Here is a 23,557-nt window from a genome sequence, read left to right as displayed (position 1 = left end):
CAGCTCCTTCTTGACCCTACCAGCAGCAACCCGGTATTCCCCTTTCCCCCCCTCCCTTCCCCCCCAGGCTAGGAACCCTCCCAGCCGCGAACCGTCCTCCATTGTACTTCCATGGGTCAGCTAACTTCTGCTGACCCCGGAAACTCCCGCCAATAGCCCGACCCCTCCCGAAGTGGGATCATCCCCCAATCTATCCCTCCTCCTGGCACCGCTCCAGCGCGGGGAAGAACCAGTTAAGGCCCCACCTCCCCCGTCACCATCTCCGCCCCCCCAGCCCCGCAGCGCGGGAAACCAGAGGAAAGCCCGCGCTTTCGCCCTGCCCCACCACACCCTTCTGACGCAGCTCCCAAATATCAGCCCCCCTCCATACCCCCACTCCGACATAGAATACAACATACCCCCCCGACCCTCCCCGCAAGATACACAGCCCAAACAATGCCCCAAGCACAAAAACAAAAACATAGCAGAACAACCCCCCCGTAAATAACCATATCAAAATTGCAAAAGTACTAAAACAAGAAGAAAAAAACAGAAGAAAAAGAGAACACAGCAACAGCCGAATCCAGCACTAATATCTTACAGCCGACCTCGCAACCCCCAACCCCTAGTTCAAGTCCAGTTTCTCCGTCCGCACGAAGGCCCACGCCTCCTCCGGGGAATCGAAATAATGGTCCCGGTCCGAATAAGTTACCCACAGGCGCGCGGGCGGCAACATTCCGAACTTTATCTTTTTTCTATAAAGCACCTCTTTCGTCCGATTAAATCCGGACCGCCGCTTAGCCACCTCCGCACTCCAGTCCTGGTAGATCCGCACTACCCCATTCTCCCAATTGCTGCTCTTCACCTTCTTGGCCCAGCGCAGCACGCAGTCCCGATCACTGAACCGGTGGAACCTCACCAGCACCGCACGCGGGGGTTCATTCTCCTTAGGCCTCCTGGCCAGTACTCTGTGTGCTCCCTCCAGCTCCAGGGGCAGATGGAGAGACCCGGCCCCCACTAGCGAACCCAGCATTACAGCCACATAGGCTGTCAGGTCCGATCCCTCCAGCCGCTCCGCAAGGCCCAAGATCCGCAGGTTTTTCCGCCTCATGCGGTGATCCAGCTCCTCGAAGCGTTCCTGCCACTTCTTGTGGAGTGCTTCGTGCCCCTCCACCTTACTCACGAGGACCACGGCCTCCTCCTCTCGTTCAATGGCCTGCGTCTGCAACTTCTTGATGGCAGCACCCTGGGTGGACTGAATCTCTGACAGCCTTCTGTTTGTTTCCTGCAGAGAGCTCAGTACTTCATCCTTGAATTCTTTAAAGCAGCGCAGGAGATCAGTTTGTTGTTTCTGGGCCCAGAGTCTCCACTCCCCTGGAGCTTTGTCGGTGGCCATCTTGGATCCCTTCCCCCGTTTTTTCTGAGGAGCTGCTGCTGTTTTTTCCACCTTTCCACTCCGAGTTCGAGTCATGGACTGCAGGGAAAGTCGTTCAGCACACCTTCCCCCACCGGGAGACGTCGAAAAATTTCCGTTTTGGGCTCTCAAAAGAGCCGAAAAATCTCTTTAAAACGGGAGCTCCCACATGTGTGGCTTATTGCTGCATAACTGCCACCGGAACCGCAGTCAAACCTTTTCAAGAGAATAGAAGAGGAGAGCATTTGCTGGGCAAGTGAAATCCTTGAACAAAAAAGCAAAATATTGTAGATTCTGGAAATCTGAAATCAAAAACGAAGTGCTGGAAATACTGAGTAGGTCTAGCAGCAGCTGTGAAGAGTGAAACTGAGTTAATAATTCAGGCTGTGACCTGTCATCAGAGCTGGTGGGGTTAGATAGTGAATGTAAAATGTACTGATAAAATGTAAGCTTGTGGTTGTATATAAAGAGGTTATTACAGGGAAAGAAATTAATACTGGTATGGGCCAGGGTTTAGAGAACCCCAAAGTGTATCACGGAATTCACCTGACCCACAACTTTTAATAGATTGTGGTATGGGGAGCACACGGCCCACTCTACAGGTGTGGGACAGCAGAAATGGAAAAGTATGTTTTAAAGCAAAACAATGTTTATTCTATGAACTCAAATTAACCTTTTTAAAACATACAGTGAACATCTTAGCAACCATTAATTCAAATGCAACCCCCAAAGAATACAAAACTACGTAATCCTTAAGCTGTCCTTCACATCCATAAGACTTAAAAAAGAACTTTTAACAGAAGCACATCAGGTTAAAGTCACTACTGAGAGCAGTTATTAGTTTTTAATCACCAAAGAATCGATTTACAGTTTTTAAGATTACAGAGAGAGACTAATACCCCTTCTGGCTGTGACTGCAGCTATCCAGCTCTGAAAACAAAACTAAAACACACCCTGCAGCAAACAGTCTAAAATGAAAGTAAAAAGCTGACAGACAGCCCAGCTCCACCCACACTCTGACATCACTGATAAACACCCATTTCTTAAAGATACATTTCTTAAACACCCATTTCTTAAAGGTGCTCTCACATGATAATACTGACAACAAAAATTGCATGAGTGGAGCTTGGGAAAAGCTGAGCTGTGGAGTTGGTGGGACTTTTTTTTAACTTTATATTATTTATCCCTCTCCATTTGACCAGCTAATGCTGGGGGCAAACATTGAAATACTCCATATAACTGCATTGCTCGACCTTCATCCAAGGCTTAGTACCTCTAGCGTTTCTTTTAAAATTTCCAATGAAGGAGCAATTTAGCGTTGCCAATCCATCTACCCTGCACATCTTTGCGTTGTGGGGGTGAGACCCACGCAGACACAAGGAAAATGTGCAAGCTCCACACGGACAGCGACCCTGAGCCTGAATCAAACCCGGGTCCTCAGCGCTGTGAGGCAGCAGTGCTAACCACTGCGCCACCATGCCGCCCGAGTATCTCGAACATAACCACTCCCCAATTTTATCTAACGGTGGTCTGCAGACCATTGCCAGAAAATAGTGCGTTGTCTCATTAACAAATACAAACTGAGGGTTGCGGGTTCGTTTTTCAGAAGCAGTAAAGTTTAGCTGTACCTTTTCTTTTCTCCATTGTGTCTGATTGGTACTGTTCCAGTGAGTCATCAGAGCAATTTAATGAGGAATTTGTTATTTGAATTGATTGTTAACGTATGGGAAAAGCTGAGCACTGTCCCATTATTGACATTGCTAGGTTGATGCTTCAAAGGAATAGTGTATTCATTGAAATGTAAATGAATATATAGTGATTATAGAGAGTGCAAGCAAAGAATCTGCAGCACCCCCACACATCCACTCCCGTATTCCTCCAGATCAATCACAGTAACAGATTTGACAAGTCTTTCATGTCCTGCCAGTGTCTTGAGAAATGTGATCTATTTGTAGGTTGATTTTTGCAGGGTGACAATATTGCCAATGCAAAACTCAAAAGGAGTAAAACAAAATTTAGAATATGTTGGTTAGTATTGTATGCTTTAACATGAGTCCCGAAAGATGTGCTTCTTAGGGTGAATTGAACATTCTGAATTCTCTCTCCGTGTACCCGAACAGATGCCGGAGTGTGGTGACTAGGGAATTTTCACAGTAACTTCATTGCAATGTTAATGTAAGCCTACTTGTGACACTAATAAAGATTCAGATTATTATTAAAACTAAAATGTTTCTGGTTTCTGAAATGCTCCTTTTTAATTTATTTATTGAAATGAATTTCAGGGTGGAGTGGCTGGTTGTTGATGAATCGGATAAGTTGTTTGAAGATGGCAAATCTGGATTCCGAGATCAGTTAGCCACTATCTTCCTGGCATGTACATCTCACAATGTGCGGCGAGCTATGTTCAGTGCCACATTTGCATTTGATGTTGAACAATGGTGCAAACTGAACTTGGACAACGTAGTATCTGTGTCGATCGGAGAAAGGTAAGACAAAAGGCATAGTATCAGGACTAACCTTGCTGATTGCTAACCTAATTTTACTGTGACATGCGAGAAAACAAACATTCCTGTGCCATTTTGTGCTTGCTTTATACTATGAAGTTAGTCCATTTTTCCTCAAGTGCTAAATTGTAACTAAAGTTGTCATTTTGATCCAAATTGCAAGGCCCATATGACGGGGAATATGAGTAAAGGAGATGGGCATCAAGTTAGATCAGTGATCACAGCTGATTTACCTTTGTACATGTTCCGTACATTGAATCTGTATTATTTCATTATATAATGCATTCTAATTTGCATAAAATTATTCACATTTTTTTTAAAGTACCCAATTAATAGGGGAGCACGGTGGCGCAGTGGTTAGCGTCGCTGCCTCACGGCGTTGAGGTCCCAGTTTCGATCCAGCTCTGGGTCACTGTCCGTGTGGAGTTTGCACATTCTCCCCGTGATTGTGTGGATTTCGCCCCCACACCCAAAGATGTGCAGGCTAGGTGGATTGGCCATGCTAAATTGACTCTTAATTGGAAAAAATTAATTGGGTACTCTAAATTTATTTTTTGACAAGTACCCAATTCATTTTTTTCCACTTAAGAGGCAATTTAGTGTGACCAATCCACCCACCATGCACATCTTTGAGTTGTGAGCATGAGACCCACACAGACACAAAAAGAATATGCAAACTATACACGGATCAAACCCGGGTCCCTGGCTCAGTGAGGCAGCAGTGCTAACCGTGCTGACCTGTCCATAAATATTGTAACTCCATTTTGAGAAACCACTGAAAAAATCTGTCTCTCTCCCTCTATTGGGTGAGGATCAGGAATTTTCCAAACACTTTGTTCATTTGACTCCTTTATCTTGACGGATTTTCCTGTTAATTAATGCTGATCTAACGTCACATGTACGCCCTCAGCCTAACACCAACTATGTTCTCATCATAATTTGCAACAATTTTTGCTTGGGCTGCCTGCATTAGTGCACTAAATATCCTCCATTACGAGCAATAGTAAGACTATTCTAGTTAAACATTTGCAGTACCTTTTAATTTTTCCTGTAGGAATTCTGCTGTGGAGACTGTGGAGCAGGAGTTACTTTTTGTGGGTACCGAAACTGGGAAACTGCTGGCAATGCGAGACCTCGTTAAAAAGGTAGGAAATGAGTGAGATTATCAGATACACGTGGCCAGCACTACTACTATTTCATGTGACTGTTCAAAATTGTTGAAAATACCTCGTTTTTTAGTGGAAATATTCCAGTCCCAGTCGTCAGAAAGCAACCTTTTGGAGTCCTGGTGAAGATGCACCGATGACATATGCTCTGATGTAAGCTATTATTGTGTGGCGTACAGCTGGCAAACTTTTCAATCCTGGCATTGGAAAACCACTAAAGCTGAGCCCTTGCTGATTGTGAACTTTTAAAATAGTGTACACTAAAGATTGGGTTTGAGGACCAAGGTGGTGCCTTTCTCAACACATAGTCCAAATCAGAGGTGGGCAATTGAGAATCTCAAGGAATTGTGGATGTGGTCTACTTGTGTAACTTCCTTTGTATTCCACTATGTGGCGCCAATCTATAACTTTGGTAGCTGACACCTTTCAGTTCTGCCTTCTTTTAAAGATTTAATAATATTGTAAATAACTTGGGTTTTAGGACCAACAGTAATTCCCCTTTTTATCCATTTCTATCTATAACCTCTAATGTTATGCTCATTTTCTTTCTTGCCAACCGTCATGTATTTTTTGGTACTGTATAATATTATGTTGAAATTGGCAGGCATGAAAGATGGTCCCAGAGTTTTGTTAATACCTCTTCTCCCTATTCATTTCTCTCTCTCTCTCTCTCTCTCTCTCTCTCTCTCTCTCTCTCTCTCTCTCTCTCTCTCTCTCATCCCCACTTTGATAGAATTTTGGGCTAAGATTTAGAGCACGTGGAAGTGGAGGCTATATACTGCTATGGATTGAGAAGAGGCGAACAAAGAAGAAAAACAGAGTAGGGTTAAACTGCCTCTTCTCAGGCTGACAGTCTGTGACTAGGGTACTGCAAGGATCAGTGCTCGGCCACAGCTGTTTACCCTCTTATACAGATGATTTGGATGTGAGGACCGAATGTAATATTTCCAAATTTGCTGATGACAGAAAATTAGGTCCAAATGTAAGTTGTGAGGAGAAGACATCAAAGGGATTTGGACAGGCTAAATGAATGGGCAAGAACAAGAAAGATGGAATATAACATGAATATGTGAAGCTATCCACTTTGGTAGGACAAATATTCCTTAAATGAGGGAAGTTCCTCAAGTTTCCTTAAGTTGGGAAGTGTTGATGTCCAAAGAGATATGAGTGGCCTTGCACGTGAGTCACCAAGAGCTAGCATACAGGTGCGGCGAGCAACTAGCAAGGCAAATGGTATGTTCACCTTCACCTGAAGAGGATTTGAGTGCTGGAGTAAAGATGTCTTTCTGCAATTGTATTGAGCTTCGGTGAAATTGCGCCTGGTGTGTTGTCCTTATTTGGATGTAGTTGCCACAGAGGGAGGGCAACGGAGGTTCACCAGACGAATCGCTCGGATGGCAGGACTGCCTTATCAGGAGCAATTGAGGAAGCTGGACCTCTTTCTAAATTCTGAAAACTGGGAGGTGATCTCATTGAAACTTAAAAGTTCACACAGGGTGGGATAGGATAGATGTAGGTAGGATGTTTCCCCTGGCTGGTTAGTCTAGAACTAGGGGACAAAGTCTCAGGCTAAGGGGCAGGGCATATAAGACTGGGATGAAGAGGAATTTCTTCACTAAGTAGGAGATGAACCATTGGAATTCTGTACTCCCAATGGACTGGGGAGGCTCAATCATTGAGCATGTTCAAGACAGAGATTGATAAATTTCTGGATCCTGATGACACCAGGGACAAGTTGGGAAGGTGGCAGTAAGGTGGATGATCTGCCCTAATCAAATTGATTGACGGAGCAAGCTCGATGGGCCAAATGCCCTACTACTGCTCCTACATTACTAGATCAAAGCATTACCTAGCAACTCCTAATTCCAGATTCAGCATGCCAGAGAACCATCAAGTGTCTGCATCATGCAGCCATCCTCATCTTTGGTTTACTGTTTACCTGGGGAGCTGCGTTTGTCATTTAGAACTAACTGGTAAAGTTGTTGTGCAAGCTGGGTGGACTATCTTTCTTCAGTATAAAGAAAAGCTTTCACTAACAATGATGAGTTGCCGAATGTTCAGTGTTAATCAATCACTGTGGTTGCCTGCATGTGTTTGTAACAGGAAAGCCAACATTCAGTGTTGTCTAACTAAGAGCACCTATCCTCTCAATCTGGTGTTGTAAAATGTTTTATAAATCTCAGGATTTGTATGAAAATCCATCGGTGTCATTGTGGGTATTGTGTGACCATTCTCTTGGTTGTAGGAACAGTTTGGGATTCCAGCAGCATGACTTGTTTCATTCGCATGTGTGTGTGTATGTAATATGCTTAACCTTTTCCTTCAAGGGCTTTTCACCTCCAGTACTAGTTTTCGTTCAGTCGATTGAAAGAGCAAAGGAACTATTTCGTGAGTTAATCTATGAGGGCATTAACGTTGAGGTTATCCACGCAGAAAGAACACAGCAACAGGTATACAGACTTTCATTTTGCCATGTTCTGTTTGAAGAAGTCAAATGCAACAAGCTTAGTTGGTTAACAATTAAAACAGGAAAACTGACTGATAAATGATCCCTTAATTGATTTTAAATTTCCCCAGACTTCTTTGGGAGAAAGGAGAAAAATTATAACCAATAGAATAGTGCTGGGACATGATGTTATTGATACAAGGTCAAACAACATCGGCGGTGCAGTGGTTAGCACTGCTCCTCATGGGGTAGAAGACCCAGGTTCGATCCCAGCCGTGTGGAGTTAGCACATTCTTCCCCCGTCTGCGTGGGTCTCACCCCACAGCCCAGAGATGTACAGGGTAGGTGGATTGACCACACCGAATTGCCCCTTAATAAAAAAAAGAATTATATACACTTAATTTATTTTTAAAAAAGGAACAAAAAACAAGTCAAACAACAGGCAGATAGATCTATGACAGTGATCTGTTGTGATTTACTGTATATACCTGTGTAAAAGTTCATCTCGTGTAAAGCTGACACATGATTTTTGGCTTAGAAGTTCATGATTTTTCATACACCTTGCATTGTATGTTTTATGACCGTAGTTTTCCATTATGGTTTTATGAAAGGCAGGGCAATAGTACAGGCACCAACTAAATAGATTGTTTCACCTGAGCTGGAGGGAGGTTTTTTACAGCGAGCAACTAAAACTGAAGAAAATATTTATCGCTCCTCTATTCGCTCTTATCTCCTGGCGCACACTTGCAGGCCAGGTTGCTGGGGCTCTTCCACCATCTCAGCTACCCGTTGGTGGGTTTGAGCTCGATCCCTTTTTCCTCAGTGAAGGTTGTGGCTTTGGCCGTCGGCACTGGCCCCGGGATCGGACTCTTCTCCTTGCTGGCCATTCGGACCAGCTGAGCAGGGTGTCGCCAATGGTCTGATTTTTCCCTTTGTGCTTGGAATCCAGGTTTCCTCGCTCCAGGTTCTCACCGCACAGCCATGGCTTCCAGAATCTCCTCTACCTCCTCTTTCTCCTTGACAATTTTGGAAATGGTGGAGGCAGAGGGCTGGTGTAGGATCTCTTATTTTTCTTTGACAAAGAGTCATTGGACTCGAAACGTTAGCTCTTTTCTCTCCCTAAAGATGCTGCCAGACTTGCTGAGATTTTCCAGCATTTTCCCTTTCGTTTCAGATTCCAGCATCCGCAGTAATTTGCTTTTATCTCTTATTTTTCTCCCTGAAATAAGGTACTCAGTCCAGTTGATTGAAGGTGTCCAAAATACACTTTTGGACACAAAATTCACTTGATACACTTGCATAAGAACTGAATCAAAACATACATCAAAATAATACATATACTTGGAAATACATAGCGAAAAATCATTAAAAACATAAACACAAGAAAATACTTCAAAATAAAAGTAATTTCCAAAGATGCCCAAATTCTTAAGAAAATCCTTATCTATAATTTACTCAATTGCTCATTTTTCATTGGTTTTTACTCTCCGCTGAGACCCCCTGATTCGTTCAGAAAAGTAATCAATCACTCAACAGGTGATTAGTTAATTAGACATTAATCACTTACTCAAGATAAATTAATGTTTCCCTGACACTACAGTTTCCCATGTGCTTTCTCATGGTTTAAAGCCTTTACGTCATGACTAGTCTCTAACCTTGCTATGTTACTAGATTGTTGCAATTTGCTGAATGTGTCTTCATATTGTTTCTTTAGGTAGGGGTTACATGGTACATCCTCCAAAACATTGTTAGTATTTGCAGACTTGACTTCAAGGGTTCAATACTTCACTCATTTCTTTATAACGTTGATTATACTTTTTGCGCACAAAGTATTTCTAAGAATCATTTTATTCTCCAGTATGTGTTTAGCTGATTTTGTAAAGGATGCAAAACAATTAGTAAACGCAACAGCCGGTATTCTTGGGAGCCTCCTTCTGTTTGAGGGGAGGGGGTTGTTTAGCTTCAATATGATGTGGACTTTCTGAACCAAAGTGATGTAGGGCTTTTTCATTTTGATCGAATTCTTTGTACCAACACTGCCACAGCACAGAAACGGCAGAGAGCACAATAACGTGTTTACAATAACAAGTCTTTAAACTTTTCTTAAGATTTATTTCAGTCTGTGAGTATAAATCAAGCATGCGTGCAAACCCCTTTAAATATTATTCATTTAAGAATCGAGCCTCAAGCTTTAGCTTCAAAAATTTTTACATGAGTATATATGGTAGCCGTCCTCAGCTGGAACACTGACAGAAACAGTGCCCTCCGGCAACGGCAGAGAAGAAAATAAGGCAGGCTACCCAACATCCCTTGGTTGGAAACTGTGCCTTTATACATCAGAAAATGATTGACCTTGTTTGTGAAACCCAATGTGTTAGAACTGCCTTCAACATTTACTATTGAGACTCGCACACAAAATCACTTATTAAGATACTGGCTGGTTTATAGAGCCTGCCGTTCTATTTGATGCCTTGCATTTTCTGAGATTTTTGTCATGTAACTCACAAATAAATATTTGTTGGAGAGAGTTGCTTTGTTTTCAATCATAGTTGGATATCCAGTGGACCTAGAAACTGGAGCTGGGAGTTAAAGCCTGTTTTTACTGTGATTAATCACTCGTCAACAATTGAATATTTCTATTTCTTCCCCCACCAGAGAGATAATGTAGTGTACAGCTTCAGAGCAGGAAAGATTTGGGTGCTCATTTGCACTGCACTCATGGCTCGTGGTATTGATTTTAAAGGAGTGAATCTAGTCATCAACTACGACTTTCCAACTAGTTCTGTTGAGTACATTCATAGAATAGGTATGTATGTTATATTTCTGTATTCAGTAGAAAATAAAATATACTGGACAACAACAGTAGATATGTTGGACTTTGCAAAGTTTTATGTCTTACAACAACCTGAATAAAGTTCTCAGTCACACAAATAAGGTTTATTTTAGACTGAACTTCCCCAACCATCCAGTGACATAGGAAAAGCAGGTGTATTTCTGAGTTCTAAATCTACCTCTTAAGTATCAGTGCATGACTATGTAGCTCTTCATTTTGAGCAATCATTGTTGAGGGATTAAGTTGATGGTTAGGCTGGCCAAGCCTCCTGAAATTTGCTAGACTTTGTTCACAATAACAATTGGCTTTTCAGAAAGTTGAGCCAAGTCTTGTGTGTTGGATTTATTTGCCCAGTGGTTAATCTAGCTATTGTGGCAATCTTCTAATTTGAGAGGGGAGGCGTTTAAGTTTGAAAATTGGCCTTGCCAACCCATACCCGAGGGAATAGGTGAGTAATTGGATCTAAGGTGTGCAGGACCCATGAAGGGAAACTTGGCAACAATTAAAAACAGAAAGTGATGGGCCTAGGTCCGCATCAGTGGAGAGACAAACACAGTTAAAGTTTCGAGTCCCATATGACTCTCCTTCAGAACTTTGTTTCTTTCTCCAGGATGCTGCTAGACCTGCTGAGCTCTTCTGGCACTTTGTTTTATTTCAGATCTTCAGCCTCCGCAGTATTTTGCTTAAATTTAAGGGGAACTCATGGCTGAGCTGACAGTAGCCTACCCCCGGTAACCTTTCACCCCCTTGTTTATCAAGGATCTATCTACCTCTGCCTTGAAAACATACACTGCCTTCTGAGGAAGGGAAGGGAGGTCACTATCTTCTGGGAGAAAAATATTTCTTCTCATCCCTGTCTTAAATGGGCGATCCCTATTTCTAGATTATCCTGGAATTTGCACATTCCCCCGTGACTGCGCAGGTTTCACCCCTACAACCCAAAGATGTAATGGTTAGGTGGATTGGCCACGCATATTGCCCCTTAATTGGAAAATAATTGGGTACTCTAAATTTATTGTTTTTTAAATTCTGGATTTTCCTGCAAGAGGAGATCTCCTCTCCACATCGACCTTGTCAAGACTCCTCGGTATTTTATAAGTTTCAATCAAGTCCCCTCTTGCTCTTCTAAACTCTAGCAGATACAAGTCTAGCCTGTCCAAGACAACCTGCCAATTTCTGGTATTAGTTTATTAAGCCTTCTCTGAACTGCTACCAATGCATTTCCATCCTTAAATAAGGAGATCAATACCGTGCACAGTACTCCAGGTGTGGACTCACCAGTGTCCTGTACAATTGAAGTGTAACCTCCCTACTTTTGCACTCAATTCCCCTCACAATACACAATAATGTTCTATTAGCTTTCCTAATTACTTGCTGTACCTGCATTCTAGCCTTTTATGATTCATGCACTTGGACACCCAGATCACTTTGAACCTCCGAGCTCTGCAATTTCTCACCATTTAGATAAGGCTTCTTTTATATACTGCCAAAATGGAAATTTCACATTTTCCCCACATTGTACTCCATTTGCCAAATCTTTGCCCATTCACCTAACCTGTCTATGTCCCCTTGTAGCCTCCTTGCATCCTCTTCACAATTTACTTTCCTACTTAGCAATCATACCTTCAATCCTTTCATCCAAGTCATTTCTATCAATTGCAAGCAGTTGTGGCCTCGCCACTGATCCCTGTCGTACACCACCAGTTACATCCTGCCAACCAGAAAAAAATACCCATTTATAGCTACCCTCTGTTTACTGTTAGCCAGCCAATCTTCTATCCATGCCAATTTATTACCCCTACACCATACACTTTTATTTTCTGTAGTAACCTTTGATGTGGCATCTTATCAAATGTCTGGATACTTTACAGGAGACGGGAAACGTGTACAAAGTGTCTAGCTTCTATGTGAAGTGACTGTCTTTGAACTTTGCTGACGAGTTTTTTTGTAACTAGGACGTACTGGAAGAGCTGGTCATCAAGGAAAGGCTGTTACATTTTTCACAGAAGATGATAAACCACTTTTAAGGAGGTCAGTTTGAACATCAGTGCAAAAAGTTAGAGGTGCCCCAGCGGGGCTGTTTAGCACAGGGCTAAATCACTGGCTTTGAAAGTAGACCAAGGCAGGCCAGCAGCACGGTTCGATTCCCGTATCAGTCTCCCCGAACAGGCGCTGGAATGTGGGCGACTAGGGGCTTTTCACAGTAACTTCATTTGAAACCTACTTGTGACAATAAGCGATTTTCATTCATCCGAGTAAAGTTCAGTAAGAAGTCTTACAACACCAGGTTTCAAACACTAGCTTTCGGAGCACTGCTCCTTCCTCAGGTGAATAATGTTCATGCTCCTCGTACACCTGAGGAAGGAGCAGTGCTCCGAAAGCTAGTGATTTGAAACAAACCTGTTGGACTTCAACCTGGTGTTGTAAGACTTCTTACTGTGCTCACCCCAGTCCAACGCCGGCATCTCCACATCCCGAATAAAGTTAATCATCGTTTGATATGTCTTGATTCCTGGGATGTGAACATCAGTGGCAAGGCCAGCATTTATTGTCCATCCCTAATTGCTCTTGAAAAGGAGCTGGTGAGTTGCTTTCTTAAACTGCTGCAGGCCTTGCGATGTGCATATTCCAAAAATGTTGTTCAGGAGAAAATGGATAGCAAGATTACTTACATATGTTTCTCTCAAATGAGAGCACTTTTTTGGGAGAGGAAAGAGAATAATGCTTGCATATAAAATTGATTCTGCTTTTTATGGCAGAGGAGGCTTATTGTGAAAAGCATAATTGAGCTGTTTCTTACAGTGATTAAATGTACTTTTTGTGTGTTGTTGGTGCTCACTGACTACTGAAATATTACTCACATTGGGAGCTACATGTTCTAACAGTCTGCTGCATATAATGAGAATACAGACGTTTCTTGCTTTTTCTAATTTGAAAAGTGACAACCATTATGAGAAAGTGGCAAAGAAACAATAAAGATGAACTATTTTACAATAGGTTTATGCAAAAGCTTTGTGCTCTTATCCCAACGGTGCAGTGTTCTATTTGGGTCGCTTCAGAAGATCCTCTTGAAACTAAAAGCCTATATAAACTAATGGAGATGAGAGTGTCACTAACTTTGTAAACAGAATGTTTTTAAAAAATTACTTTTCACTTGTTGACCTTTAACATATGCTGCAGTCAGAAGTGCTGATTCATCATTTGTCCCTACTGACTCACAGAACCAAAATGATAGATGCAGCAATTCTATTATCATAGAAAACAGGAGGAGGCCATTCGGCCCTTCAAGCCTGCTCCACCTTCATTATAATAAAGGCTGATCATCCAAATCAATAGCTTAATCCTGCTTTCCCCTCATATCCTTTTATCCCCTTTGCCCTAAATGCTAAATCTAACTGCTTCTTGAAAACATGCAATGTTTTGGCCTCAACTACTTCCTGTGGTAACAAATTCCACAGGCCGACCACTCTCTGGGTGAAGAAATTTCTCCTCATCTCTGTCCTAAATGGTCCATCCCGTATCCTCAGACTGTGATTGTTGATTCTCAACACACCCAACATCGGGAATATCCTTCCTGCATCAACCATGTGTAGTCCTGTTAGAATTTTATAGGTTTCTATGAGATCCTCCCTCATTCTTCTGAACTTGAACAAATACAATCCTAACTGATTCAATCTCTCTTCATATGTCGGTCCTGCCATCCCAGGAATCCGTCTGGTAAACCTTCGCTGCACTCCCTCTCGAGCAAGAACATCCTTCCTCTGATAAACTGCACACAATACTCCAGGTGTGGCCTCACCAAGACCCAATGTGGTTTTTTTTTTTTTCATACCATGATTTTAAAGTGTTGCGACGTGGACTCCATTCCATTTCAAAGATGCATCATCATTTTTCTGTTGGACAAACTGTGTCCGCATGGCATTCACTTTCCTCATTCTGGTTGACTTTGTAGAATTTAATTGGTTAGAAGCCAATTGTAAACACAACGGACCACTCTAGGAATCAGTTCACTTATCTGTGTAGCCATGAACAAGGGTGTCACACATGCATGTAACTAATAGCTAACATTAGGATGTTGTGATCTATTCTCCTTGTGTGAATTTAAGCAGTTTGTGGGTCACCACTCCAGAACCGAAATTGCTTGCATTACCACAATGATGCCTGTCGACAATTCTGTGCCTTATCTTGCCAGGCGTAAAGCAGTGGTGCAAATCCTAAATGACAACTAAACTCATTTGTAACCTAAATAAGGTGAGACTGGATCTGGCATCATTGCATAGATCCTTTTCACTTGGTGGACTGAGTCTTCATTTGTCGAAACATTCGGTAACTGGTGATCAGCCCACATCTCGCTCAGAGAATTCAGAACAACTGATGTATGAAAAACTGAAAGTTCGCGACTTGTTTGCTCGATGCTTAATTCATCTGTCTTTGTGCTGTGATGGAATCAAGCAGGTCAGTGCGATCAATAGTTCTTATTGATCAGTGCTGACACTTCCAAAAATATCATGGCTATTTCGAGGTGAGACTGGCTGAAAATCTTGAAGCGTTCATTTTCTGTTTTGTTAATTTTTTTTCTGTTTCATTAGTATCGCAAATGTTATCAAACAAGCTGGCTGCCCTGTACCAGACTACATGATGCAAATAAACAAACTGCGAAGGTAAGTGCCGACGGTTGGAAAACGTGTTACCCTAACTGCTATCCAAGATGCTGCGTATAGCTGTTTCAGACAAAGGTGTGGTTTGGCCTTAGTGAGTGGACTGGGTTGCAATATTGATGACTGGCATATCTGGCAATCCGAGTTAAGTTAGTTCTTAAAGCTCAATAATTATATCTCGTGTCTTCCAAATAAATATGTACTTCCCTGGGAGTGCACAGCTTTGAATTTGTGCTTTAATCCTCTCTCCCCTTTTACCTTTTTTAGTGTAGAGTGCTTCAAGATTAATTATTTTACATATACGCCTCCCCTTTATTGGAGAGAACTAAATAAGTCGACATTGTGATGAGTCAGCTGTTGCTCATAATGACTTATTTGAGAATTAGCAGTTTAATTGGCTAGATTGGCAGAATCGCACCATTTAAAGGAAATTCTTCTAATGGGAGTATTAATTTAAAGAACGGGTCTTGTCGGCCGCCTTTTCGTTTATTGCTTTCTCTGCTTTCGAACAAAAGATATTTTTTTCTCCCTCACCGTTCCATGTCAGTCAGTGGGCCCGGCACAGGGCTCCACCAGTGCTACTTTGTCCTGGCTATTTGGAGTTATGTCAGGCAAGCCTGGGTTTCGTTCTTTCCCATTTCTTCCATTTGTTTCCATTTGGTGTGGCTACGATTGCGAATAGAAGATTTATCTTCCTCTTTCCCGTTCCACCAACTATTTAAGTACCGTTCTTGTGTATAGTAAAGTCTAACAACACCAGGTTAAAGTCCAACATGTCTGTTTTAAACACTAGCTTTCGGAGCACTGCTCCTTCCTCAGGTTCACCTGAGGAAGGAGCAGTGTTCCGAAAGCTTGTGTTTGAAACAAACATGTTGGACTTTAACCTGGTGTTGTAAGACTTCTTACTGTGCTCACCCCAGTCCAACGCCGGCATCTCCACATCATGGTTCTTGTGTATAGCACTGCTCTGAATCATTTAATTAACGTTCATATTTTGAACAGTGAAAGAAGTGCTCTAAACCCAATTATACACCGGTACAAGTTGTAAAATTGTAGCATCGACAAATTAGTTTGAAATGTAAACCAGTCTTATTGATCCTTCATTTGTTCACGAATATCCACTATCCACAAATTGCAGCCTACTTCTGAATTAGCCATTCTCATGAGATCTATGTGGTTTCTTGAGCAGAGTGTTAATGATTTGCCTTTTTCGAATGTTCTCTCTCTTTAGTGGGTATGGTTATACTTATCATCCAGTAAGCAAAAGGCTATGGCCAATCCAGAGACTAGAGTTCAAATACCCGGTGGAAGCTGGAATATAAATATGGTTATTTAAATAAATCTGGAATAACAAGTTTGTATCAGTAATAGGGTAAATGGGCGGCACGGTAGCACAGTGGTCAGCACTGTTGCTTCACAGCGCCAGGGTCCCAGGTTCAATTCCTGGCTTGGGTTAATGTCTGTGTGGAGTCTGCTCGTTCTCCTTCTGTCTGCGTGGGTTTCCTCCGGTTTCCTCCCACAAGTCCCGAAAGACATGCTATCAGGTGAATTGGACATTCTGAATTCTCCCTTGGTGTACCCAAACAGGCGCTAGAGTGTGGCAACGAGGGGATTTTCACAGTAACTTCATTGCACTGTTAATGTAAACCTAGTTGTGACGGGCAGCACGGTGGCCTAGTGGTTAGCACAACCGCCTCACGGCGCTGAGGTCCCAGGTTCGATCCCGGCTCTGGGTCACTGTCCGTGTGGAGTTTGCACATTCTCCCCGTGTCTGCGTGGGTTTCGCCCCCACAACCCAAAAACGTGCAAGCTAGGTGGATTGGCCACACTAAATTGCCCCTTAATTGGAAAAATGATTGGGTACACTAAATTAAAAAAAAAACCTAGTTGTGACAATAATAAAGATTATTATTATTATTAGTGATCATGAAACTACTGATTGTCGCAAAAAACAATTTAGTTCACTTAAGGGAAGGAAATCTGCCATCCTTGCCTTGTCTGACCATTCAGTCAGCTGTATTCACCAAGGCAGCTCACCACTTAATTCTCAAGGGCAATTAATAATGGATAATAACTGCTGACCATGCCAGCAACACTCCCATCCCATTAACTAATTTGCTAAAGGAAATGTATTTTTTTTCTATCAATGGTAGGTGGTATTGTTGTCACTTTTCTAGAAATACAATTCTTATCCCTACCTTAAAGTTCTGAATAATAATTATGTCAAATGTGGTGGATGAGCTTCCATTGAAGAGTATAGATAATTGCATCAAAAAGATGTCAGCGTTACGTTTTGAATATAAATGTTTTAGGAATATTTTATCTCGCTCAGCATAACTTGGCTAAAATATTAAGGCTGGGGATATTCAATGAATGTAAAATGGAACAAGATGTTTTTCAAACTCTGTCTCTGCAAAATCAGCATTGGAGCACCGATCCCCAGAATGAAGTTGAACCCGAATCCTTCAATGCCACAATTTGAGAATGGTTTGAATCTTTTAGCACAGGAGCCTTTGTTAGACACCCAGCCTGTTCTTAGTGCTTGTGTATGTTGTTTCATCAAAAGTTTTATTTTCCACAGTTTTTGCATTGATTTTGAAACTCAATCCAATAGCACTACATGTAATAATGGCTTCTATCTCACCCTTGTGCAGTAAACAAAAGAAAAGAATGATCAAAAATCCAATCAAACGAGCGGATATCACGACCACACCAAAATACTTCCTAGAAAAGGCAGCCAGGAAGAAGTATGGTTTTATTTTAAATTTAACGTATTTATTTTTGAATTAAACTGTGTGAAATTAGACATCAGTATTTCTAAGTAGTGACCTCTCGTTTTTCTTCATTGCAAGTGCTCGCACAAAGGGGGCTGAAAGGAAATAATTTGTGAGCAATGGCTGTCAGATTGCTTCCTCCATGTACATGCACAGCTTACAGGGATCATTGTTTCTGAGATGTCTGAAATGGAACTAAATGAGTCAACACACCAATTATTTTTTAATTAAAATTTGCAGTAGGTTTTTGAAAGCCTTCTGCCAGGTTGTGTCCGGAAAACTTGTAAGCGTTCCGTCCACATGAGAGGTGGCACCTATCCGTCCGCACTCCAACTCTGAATCGAGCGGCGCTATGCACCGATCGAAGTCGGCTATCCCAGGCCAACCTGTGATCCGCAGCACAGGGTTATCGTTACATTTGGGGCGGATTCTGACTCTGAGGCGCTCAGTCACAATCCCACAGATGGTAGCTTCGTGCCATTGGCTGCTCAGTCAAGCACATGCAGCAAATGTCTGAACCTGCAGTTCCTCTCATACTGAGCAGGATCACTGTTGCAACAACACTTTATCATCAGTAAGGTGTAATCAACCTGTCTCACGACGGTCCATGTACTGTATACAGTTCCTACTCTGGAAATTCATTTGGAGGATTGAGGGGGAAAAGTACATTTTTAAAAATGGAGCATTTTGAATCTTTATTTAAAAAAGAAACAGCTGTCACTAGAATGTTGGCTCAAGCGATGTTTAATTTATTTCTGAATTATTGCCTCAAGTATGAAGATAAAATTACTGTAATATAAAATATACTTTTAACATTTGTGCCATGAGGGTGTGTGCCATGTTGGATGGAAGAATTATATGATGTAGCAAGAGTGTATGAAAATTATCCAAGGTTGCGGAGACCAAATGTGTGGCACTCTTTTGATGTAAATGTGTTGTTAGATCACCCAATTCCTAAAAGTCTACTTTAATATTGAGAATGAAATGATGCAATAATAATTGTTTGAAATTTTGAGTTTTATAACGTTAAATTTTACTTAATCGGACAGGTTAGATCCTTTGTTGTCCAATTGATAAGCCAGCCAACTGGTGGAGAGTTAAATGTGTAATGCGATGCAGCGCTGACAGTAAGTTGTAAGTCTCATGATTGCTGAGATAAAAATGTTATCTTCTAGGGAGGATTTGATGCAGGAAGATGATGATTGGAAAAACAGTTTGAACATTTTTGGACAAAATGGGAATGTAGGGAAATAATGTTGCTTTGCAAGTACAATATGTGCAGCATCTCGCTATCCCAGCTAGTTTCACTGAAATTTAATCCTTCTACTTTTACAGTAAAATGATTCAGAAGAGCAAGAAGCAAGAAAAATCCCATCCCGGTCTGCCAGCCACCACCGCTTAACAAGGCTCCACTGACAGCCAATCCAGCAGTGCTGGGAATGGTCAAGGTCGCAATCCCATGCCTTCTGCACGTACAGCTGTAGAAAAAACTGGAACATTTACTAGTCATGTGCAGATCACCACACATTTATGCTAAACAGTACTATGGTTTACACTTTTGTATTTAAAAAAAACTTGAGATCTTCGTCTAAAATTAGTCTTTTTTTAATAAATATTCACAAACGCAGTGATGTTTGTGTGCTACTGCAACTGTGATCCCTTGTACATTGTGTGTTTGAACTTTTACAAATAATCAGTATCTTTAAATCATTGCAACAGTTGTGGGTGTGAGGATGTGGTCTTCGTACACACTGAAAGTGATCATTTTTGTCCGATACAGAAAGTTGCAGTTTGGATACTCTTGAGGAAAACATTTTATCGTGTGGAAGTTACTCTGCGTGTATATGCAGTTTAGTATATAACAGTGTTGAGAATAAATATCACTGGCATAATTTAGGGTAAAGTTTAAATTGATGCCTATACAGTGATTAATCTTCAGCAAAAATTTAAAATGTATAGTTCATGATTAACAAAGCTCTAGATTGCCCAATGGATTCTGCATTTTATTAGAGTCTTAAATTAGTTGATGCAGGAGCGTAAGACTGAAGGAAAAGCCAAAGAGCTATTCTCACTCTTGCTAGCTATTGTGCTCCCAATTGTCATTTCCAGACCACTGTGTATTTTTTTTATTATTATTCATTCTCTGAAGTTAGGCAAAGCCGTTATTTATTGCCCCTAGTTTTTTTTTTCTCAGTGATTGTGAGCAACAACAGGGGTGAACAACAGTTAAGACTTAGCCATGTTTATGCAGAACTGGAGTCACACATAAGCCACACTCCGTCAGGACAGCAGGTTTACTTCACCAATTTGCTCTTACTCTCGCATTTCTGTCCTCAGTCTGCTGCAGTGTTCCAGTGAAGCTCAACACAAGCTCCAGCAACTGCACCTCATCTCCCGATGACACACGTTGTAGCTTTCAGGACTCAACAGTGAATTCAACAATCTCAGATCTTGAACTATCCCCATTTGATTTTGTTCTTTCTTTTGCCGTGTGATGGTCTGGTTCTTGTTTTTCATGTTTTTGCTTTTGGACAGAATTGTTGGTTCTTCTGCCATTCACTCTCATTCTGGACAAATGCTTTGATTCTTTACTAGAAACATTATCCACTACCGTTGCTGTTGCCTTTTGTTTCTTGACATCTTAGCCACATGATCTCCCCTACCCTCTACCCTTTCCCTTTTGTTCTTCCTCCCCATCTGCCCTTTCAGTGGCATAAAACCCATCACATTTATACAATCTTTCAATTCTGAAGAAGAGTCATATTTGACCTGTCGCGTTAACTCTGCTTCTCTCTCTGCAGATGCTACCAGACCTGCTGAGTCTACCCAGCACTTTGTTTCCATTTCAGATTTTTAGCAGCTGCAGTATTTTGCTTTTACTTAAGGACTACAGGTTTTTATCCCTAAACCAGTTAAGCGTTTACAACAATCCAACAGCTTCATGGTCACTTTTACTGAGACGGTCCCCACTGCATACATTGTCCAGTGCCTATAATGGGGCTAACCATTTTCCATTCCCATTGAACTTAATTACAAAGGCGCCACTCATAACACATTAAGCGTACTGGCTTTTTCAGGCAATTCAGTAAGCTTTTTGCACCTCGTTAACGTACAGTTAATTATTGACTTTGGAATGCCTCAGTCTTGCTCTGTTGCTGTAACGCAAAATGTTTCAGGAGAAAGGAATGAACTTGATACGATTCGTATCTATTTATTTTTAACCCTCAAGAATAGCTGATAGAAACTGCACAAAGTCTGCACTTTTTGATAGCTGTGAGCAGTATGAACAACTGATGGAGACTTTTGGTAGCTTCAGTCTATTTGCTCAATGCAGGTTATCTCTGAGCTTCCAGTTAACTAAATTGCTACCCGATATGTAGAAACCTGAGAATAGATTTTTAATCAGCAATCAGTATACTGTCCTATACTTACTGTCCTGTACTTAATGTTGTGTGGTTCAGCCATAACCGGAAGGATGCCTCTTTTAGAAATCAAATCATTTTCTTGCCACTTCAGCTGGGATTATTACGATCTAGTTTTTAACTGAAGTTGAAGGGGATCCCTGAGCTTTTTATGGTACAGTTTGAACTGTATGGGGGCACGGTATCACAGTGGTTAGCACAGTTGCTTCACAGCTCCAGTGTCCCAGGTTTGATTCCCGGCATGGGTCACTGTCTGTGCGGAGTCTGAACACCCTCCCCGTGTCTGTGTGGGTTTCCTCCAGGTGCTTCGGTTTCCTTCCACAAGTCCCAAAAGACGAGCTTGTTAGGTGAATTGGACATTCTGAATTCTCCCTCTGTGTACCCGAACAGGTGCCGGACGTGGAGACTAGGGGCTTTTCACAGTAACTTCATTGCACCATCAACGGAAGACTACTTGTGAAACTAAAAAAGATTATTATTGTGTTCTCTTTTCTAAATTAATACATTTTTCTACTTTGTGCTACTGTTATGCACATTTTGCTATTGTTTTCCATCATATTTTAAATTTTAGCGCAATGCCCATTTAAAAAAAAAATACATCTCCCATTAATTTGGATCAACAACTCCTCTTCTGCCCTTGTGAAACAAGGTTTCCCCACCTAACTCTTTAGACATGCCTTACCTAGCAAGCCTGTTGTATTAAATCTATCCATAACAATTGCAGGACTACAATTGGCTGTGAAGTGCTGAGTTTTTCCAGGTACGTGTGGAATCTTGGCTTTTGGGGTTGATCTGCCTCCTCAACAGCGAGATTCCAAGGAGTCAGAAGTTTGCTTGCAATTGGTTTTTATTCTTTTGACAACCAGTATCATGTCATTTTTTTGCGACCATCTCTTTCACATGGCCGTGTTGCAGTATGAACAGCGAAAGAAATAAGAGTGGGAAAGGTTCTGTGAAAACTAAGCGGAAAGCTGGTTAAGGATGGGAGAACAAAATGGAAAAGTAATAAGAAAAGACATCGTGAGAAATGTAATGAATGCAAGAGTCTTTTTCAAATTCACATTTGCCTGAAACCTTCTACATTCCTGACCTTTTGTAGTTTCCTGCGGTCTTGGACATAGCAGGAACTATGCCAAGCTGTGATACAACCAAAAATAATGCTTTCTATGGTGCATCTGTAACCGGTGCATCTGCACCGACCATTTAAAGGAGCACCTGACCCAGGCCCCCACTCCATCCCCGCAAACCTACCTAACATTTTTTGTGGGCACTAAGGAGCATAATCAATCCACCTAATCTGCACATCTTTGGACTGTGGGAGGAAACCGGAGCATCCGGAGGAAACCCACACAGACATGGGGCGAACATTCAAGGTCCGCACAGACAGTCACCCAAGGTCAGAATTGAACCCGGGTCACTGGCTGTGAGTGCTAACCACTATGATACTGTGCTGCTTTCATTTACAATTTTTGGAGAAACGGATACTAGGACTTAACTGTGGAGGTGGCGAGGAGGCGGGCGGCCTCCGGCTGAGGGAAGATGGCACTGTATAATAGTGGGGTGCGGTTCGGCGTAGTGTACCCAGCTAAGTTGAGGGTGACCTCCAACCCCAAAGACTTATTTTGAGAAGGTGGAAGCGGCAGAGGCATTTGTGAAGGCAGAAGGACTGGGCGGAAGTGAAGAATGGGACTGAGGATTGGTCTTGGACCAAGGGTAGAGGGGATGGAAGATTGTATATCATTCTATTTCTTATTTCATGTTATATGGGGTAAGGTTGCCTATTTGGATAAGGTATGAGTGGGGACTTTTTTTGTAATAATGCTTTTCTGGGGTTTGTGTGTTTGCACTGGATTTGTTTGTTTGAAGGGAATGATTTTTTTGTTTTCCTGGGTGAGGGGAGTCGGGCCTGGGCAGGGGCCTCCGCATTAACTAGCGAATGGAGGTGTGGTGGGGGGAGGGGCTGCCTGGTTGTACAGGTTTCGATGAGTCTAGGTGGTGTGAAAAGGGTGTGGGGGGGGGGGGGTGGACTGATACTGGGGGAGATGTTTTCGAGAGGAAGTGGATGAGACGATTCTGGAGGGGGGGGGGGTTTGATGGCAACAATGGGATGGGGTGGGCTAAGCCCAATGGGCAAGGCCTGGAGTTATGATGGTGGACAGTAGGGTGGGAAGGGGTGAGAGACTTCTGGTCAGGTTAGTTATGTGGAACGTGAGTGGTTTGGAGGGGCCAGTGAAGGGGTTGAGGGTGTTTGCACACCTAAAAAGTTTAATCGCTGATGAGGCTTCTCTGAGGGTGAAGGGAAGGATCACTAACTTGATAGTTTTTCGAGGAGGTCACAAAGATGATTGATGCAGGTAGGGC

General features: G+C 42.1%; 1 protein-coding gene across 2 annotated transcripts in view; it reads left to right on the top strand.

Annotated features, from left to right (window-relative positions):
- ddx52 (DEAD (Asp-Glu-Ala-Asp) box polypeptide 52) overlaps positions 1-19,430 on the top strand; it is a 33,040-nt gene extending 13,610 nt beyond the window's left edge. For both annotated transcript variants that reach the window (XM_038814408.1, XM_038814407.1), the window contains exons 8-15: positions 3,676-3,879; positions 4,952-5,042; positions 7,391-7,513; positions 10,165-10,315; positions 12,298-12,373; positions 14,932-15,003; positions 17,655-17,747; positions 19,110-19,430. In XM_038814408.1, coding sequence (XP_038670336.1) covers positions 3,676-3,879; positions 4,952-5,042; positions 7,391-7,513; positions 10,165-10,315; positions 12,298-12,373; positions 14,932-15,003; positions 17,655-17,747; positions 19,110-19,176 — 877 coding nt within the window. In that variant the 3' untranslated portion in view covers positions 19,177-19,430. The remainder of the gene's footprint in view (positions 1-3,675; positions 3,880-4,951; positions 5,043-7,390; positions 7,514-10,164; positions 10,316-12,297; positions 12,374-14,931; positions 15,004-17,654; positions 17,748-19,109) is intronic.
- Positions 19,431-23,557: the final 4,127 nt, after the last annotated feature.

This window comes from Scyliorhinus canicula, chromosome 12 (assembly GCF_902713615.1).
Source record: "Scyliorhinus canicula chromosome 12, sScyCan1.1, whole genome shotgun sequence".
Taxonomy (NCBI): Eukaryota; Metazoa; Chordata; class Chondrichthyes; order Carcharhiniformes; family Scyliorhinidae; genus Scyliorhinus; species Scyliorhinus canicula.
This window is presented reverse-complemented; position numbering and strand designations above follow the sequence as displayed.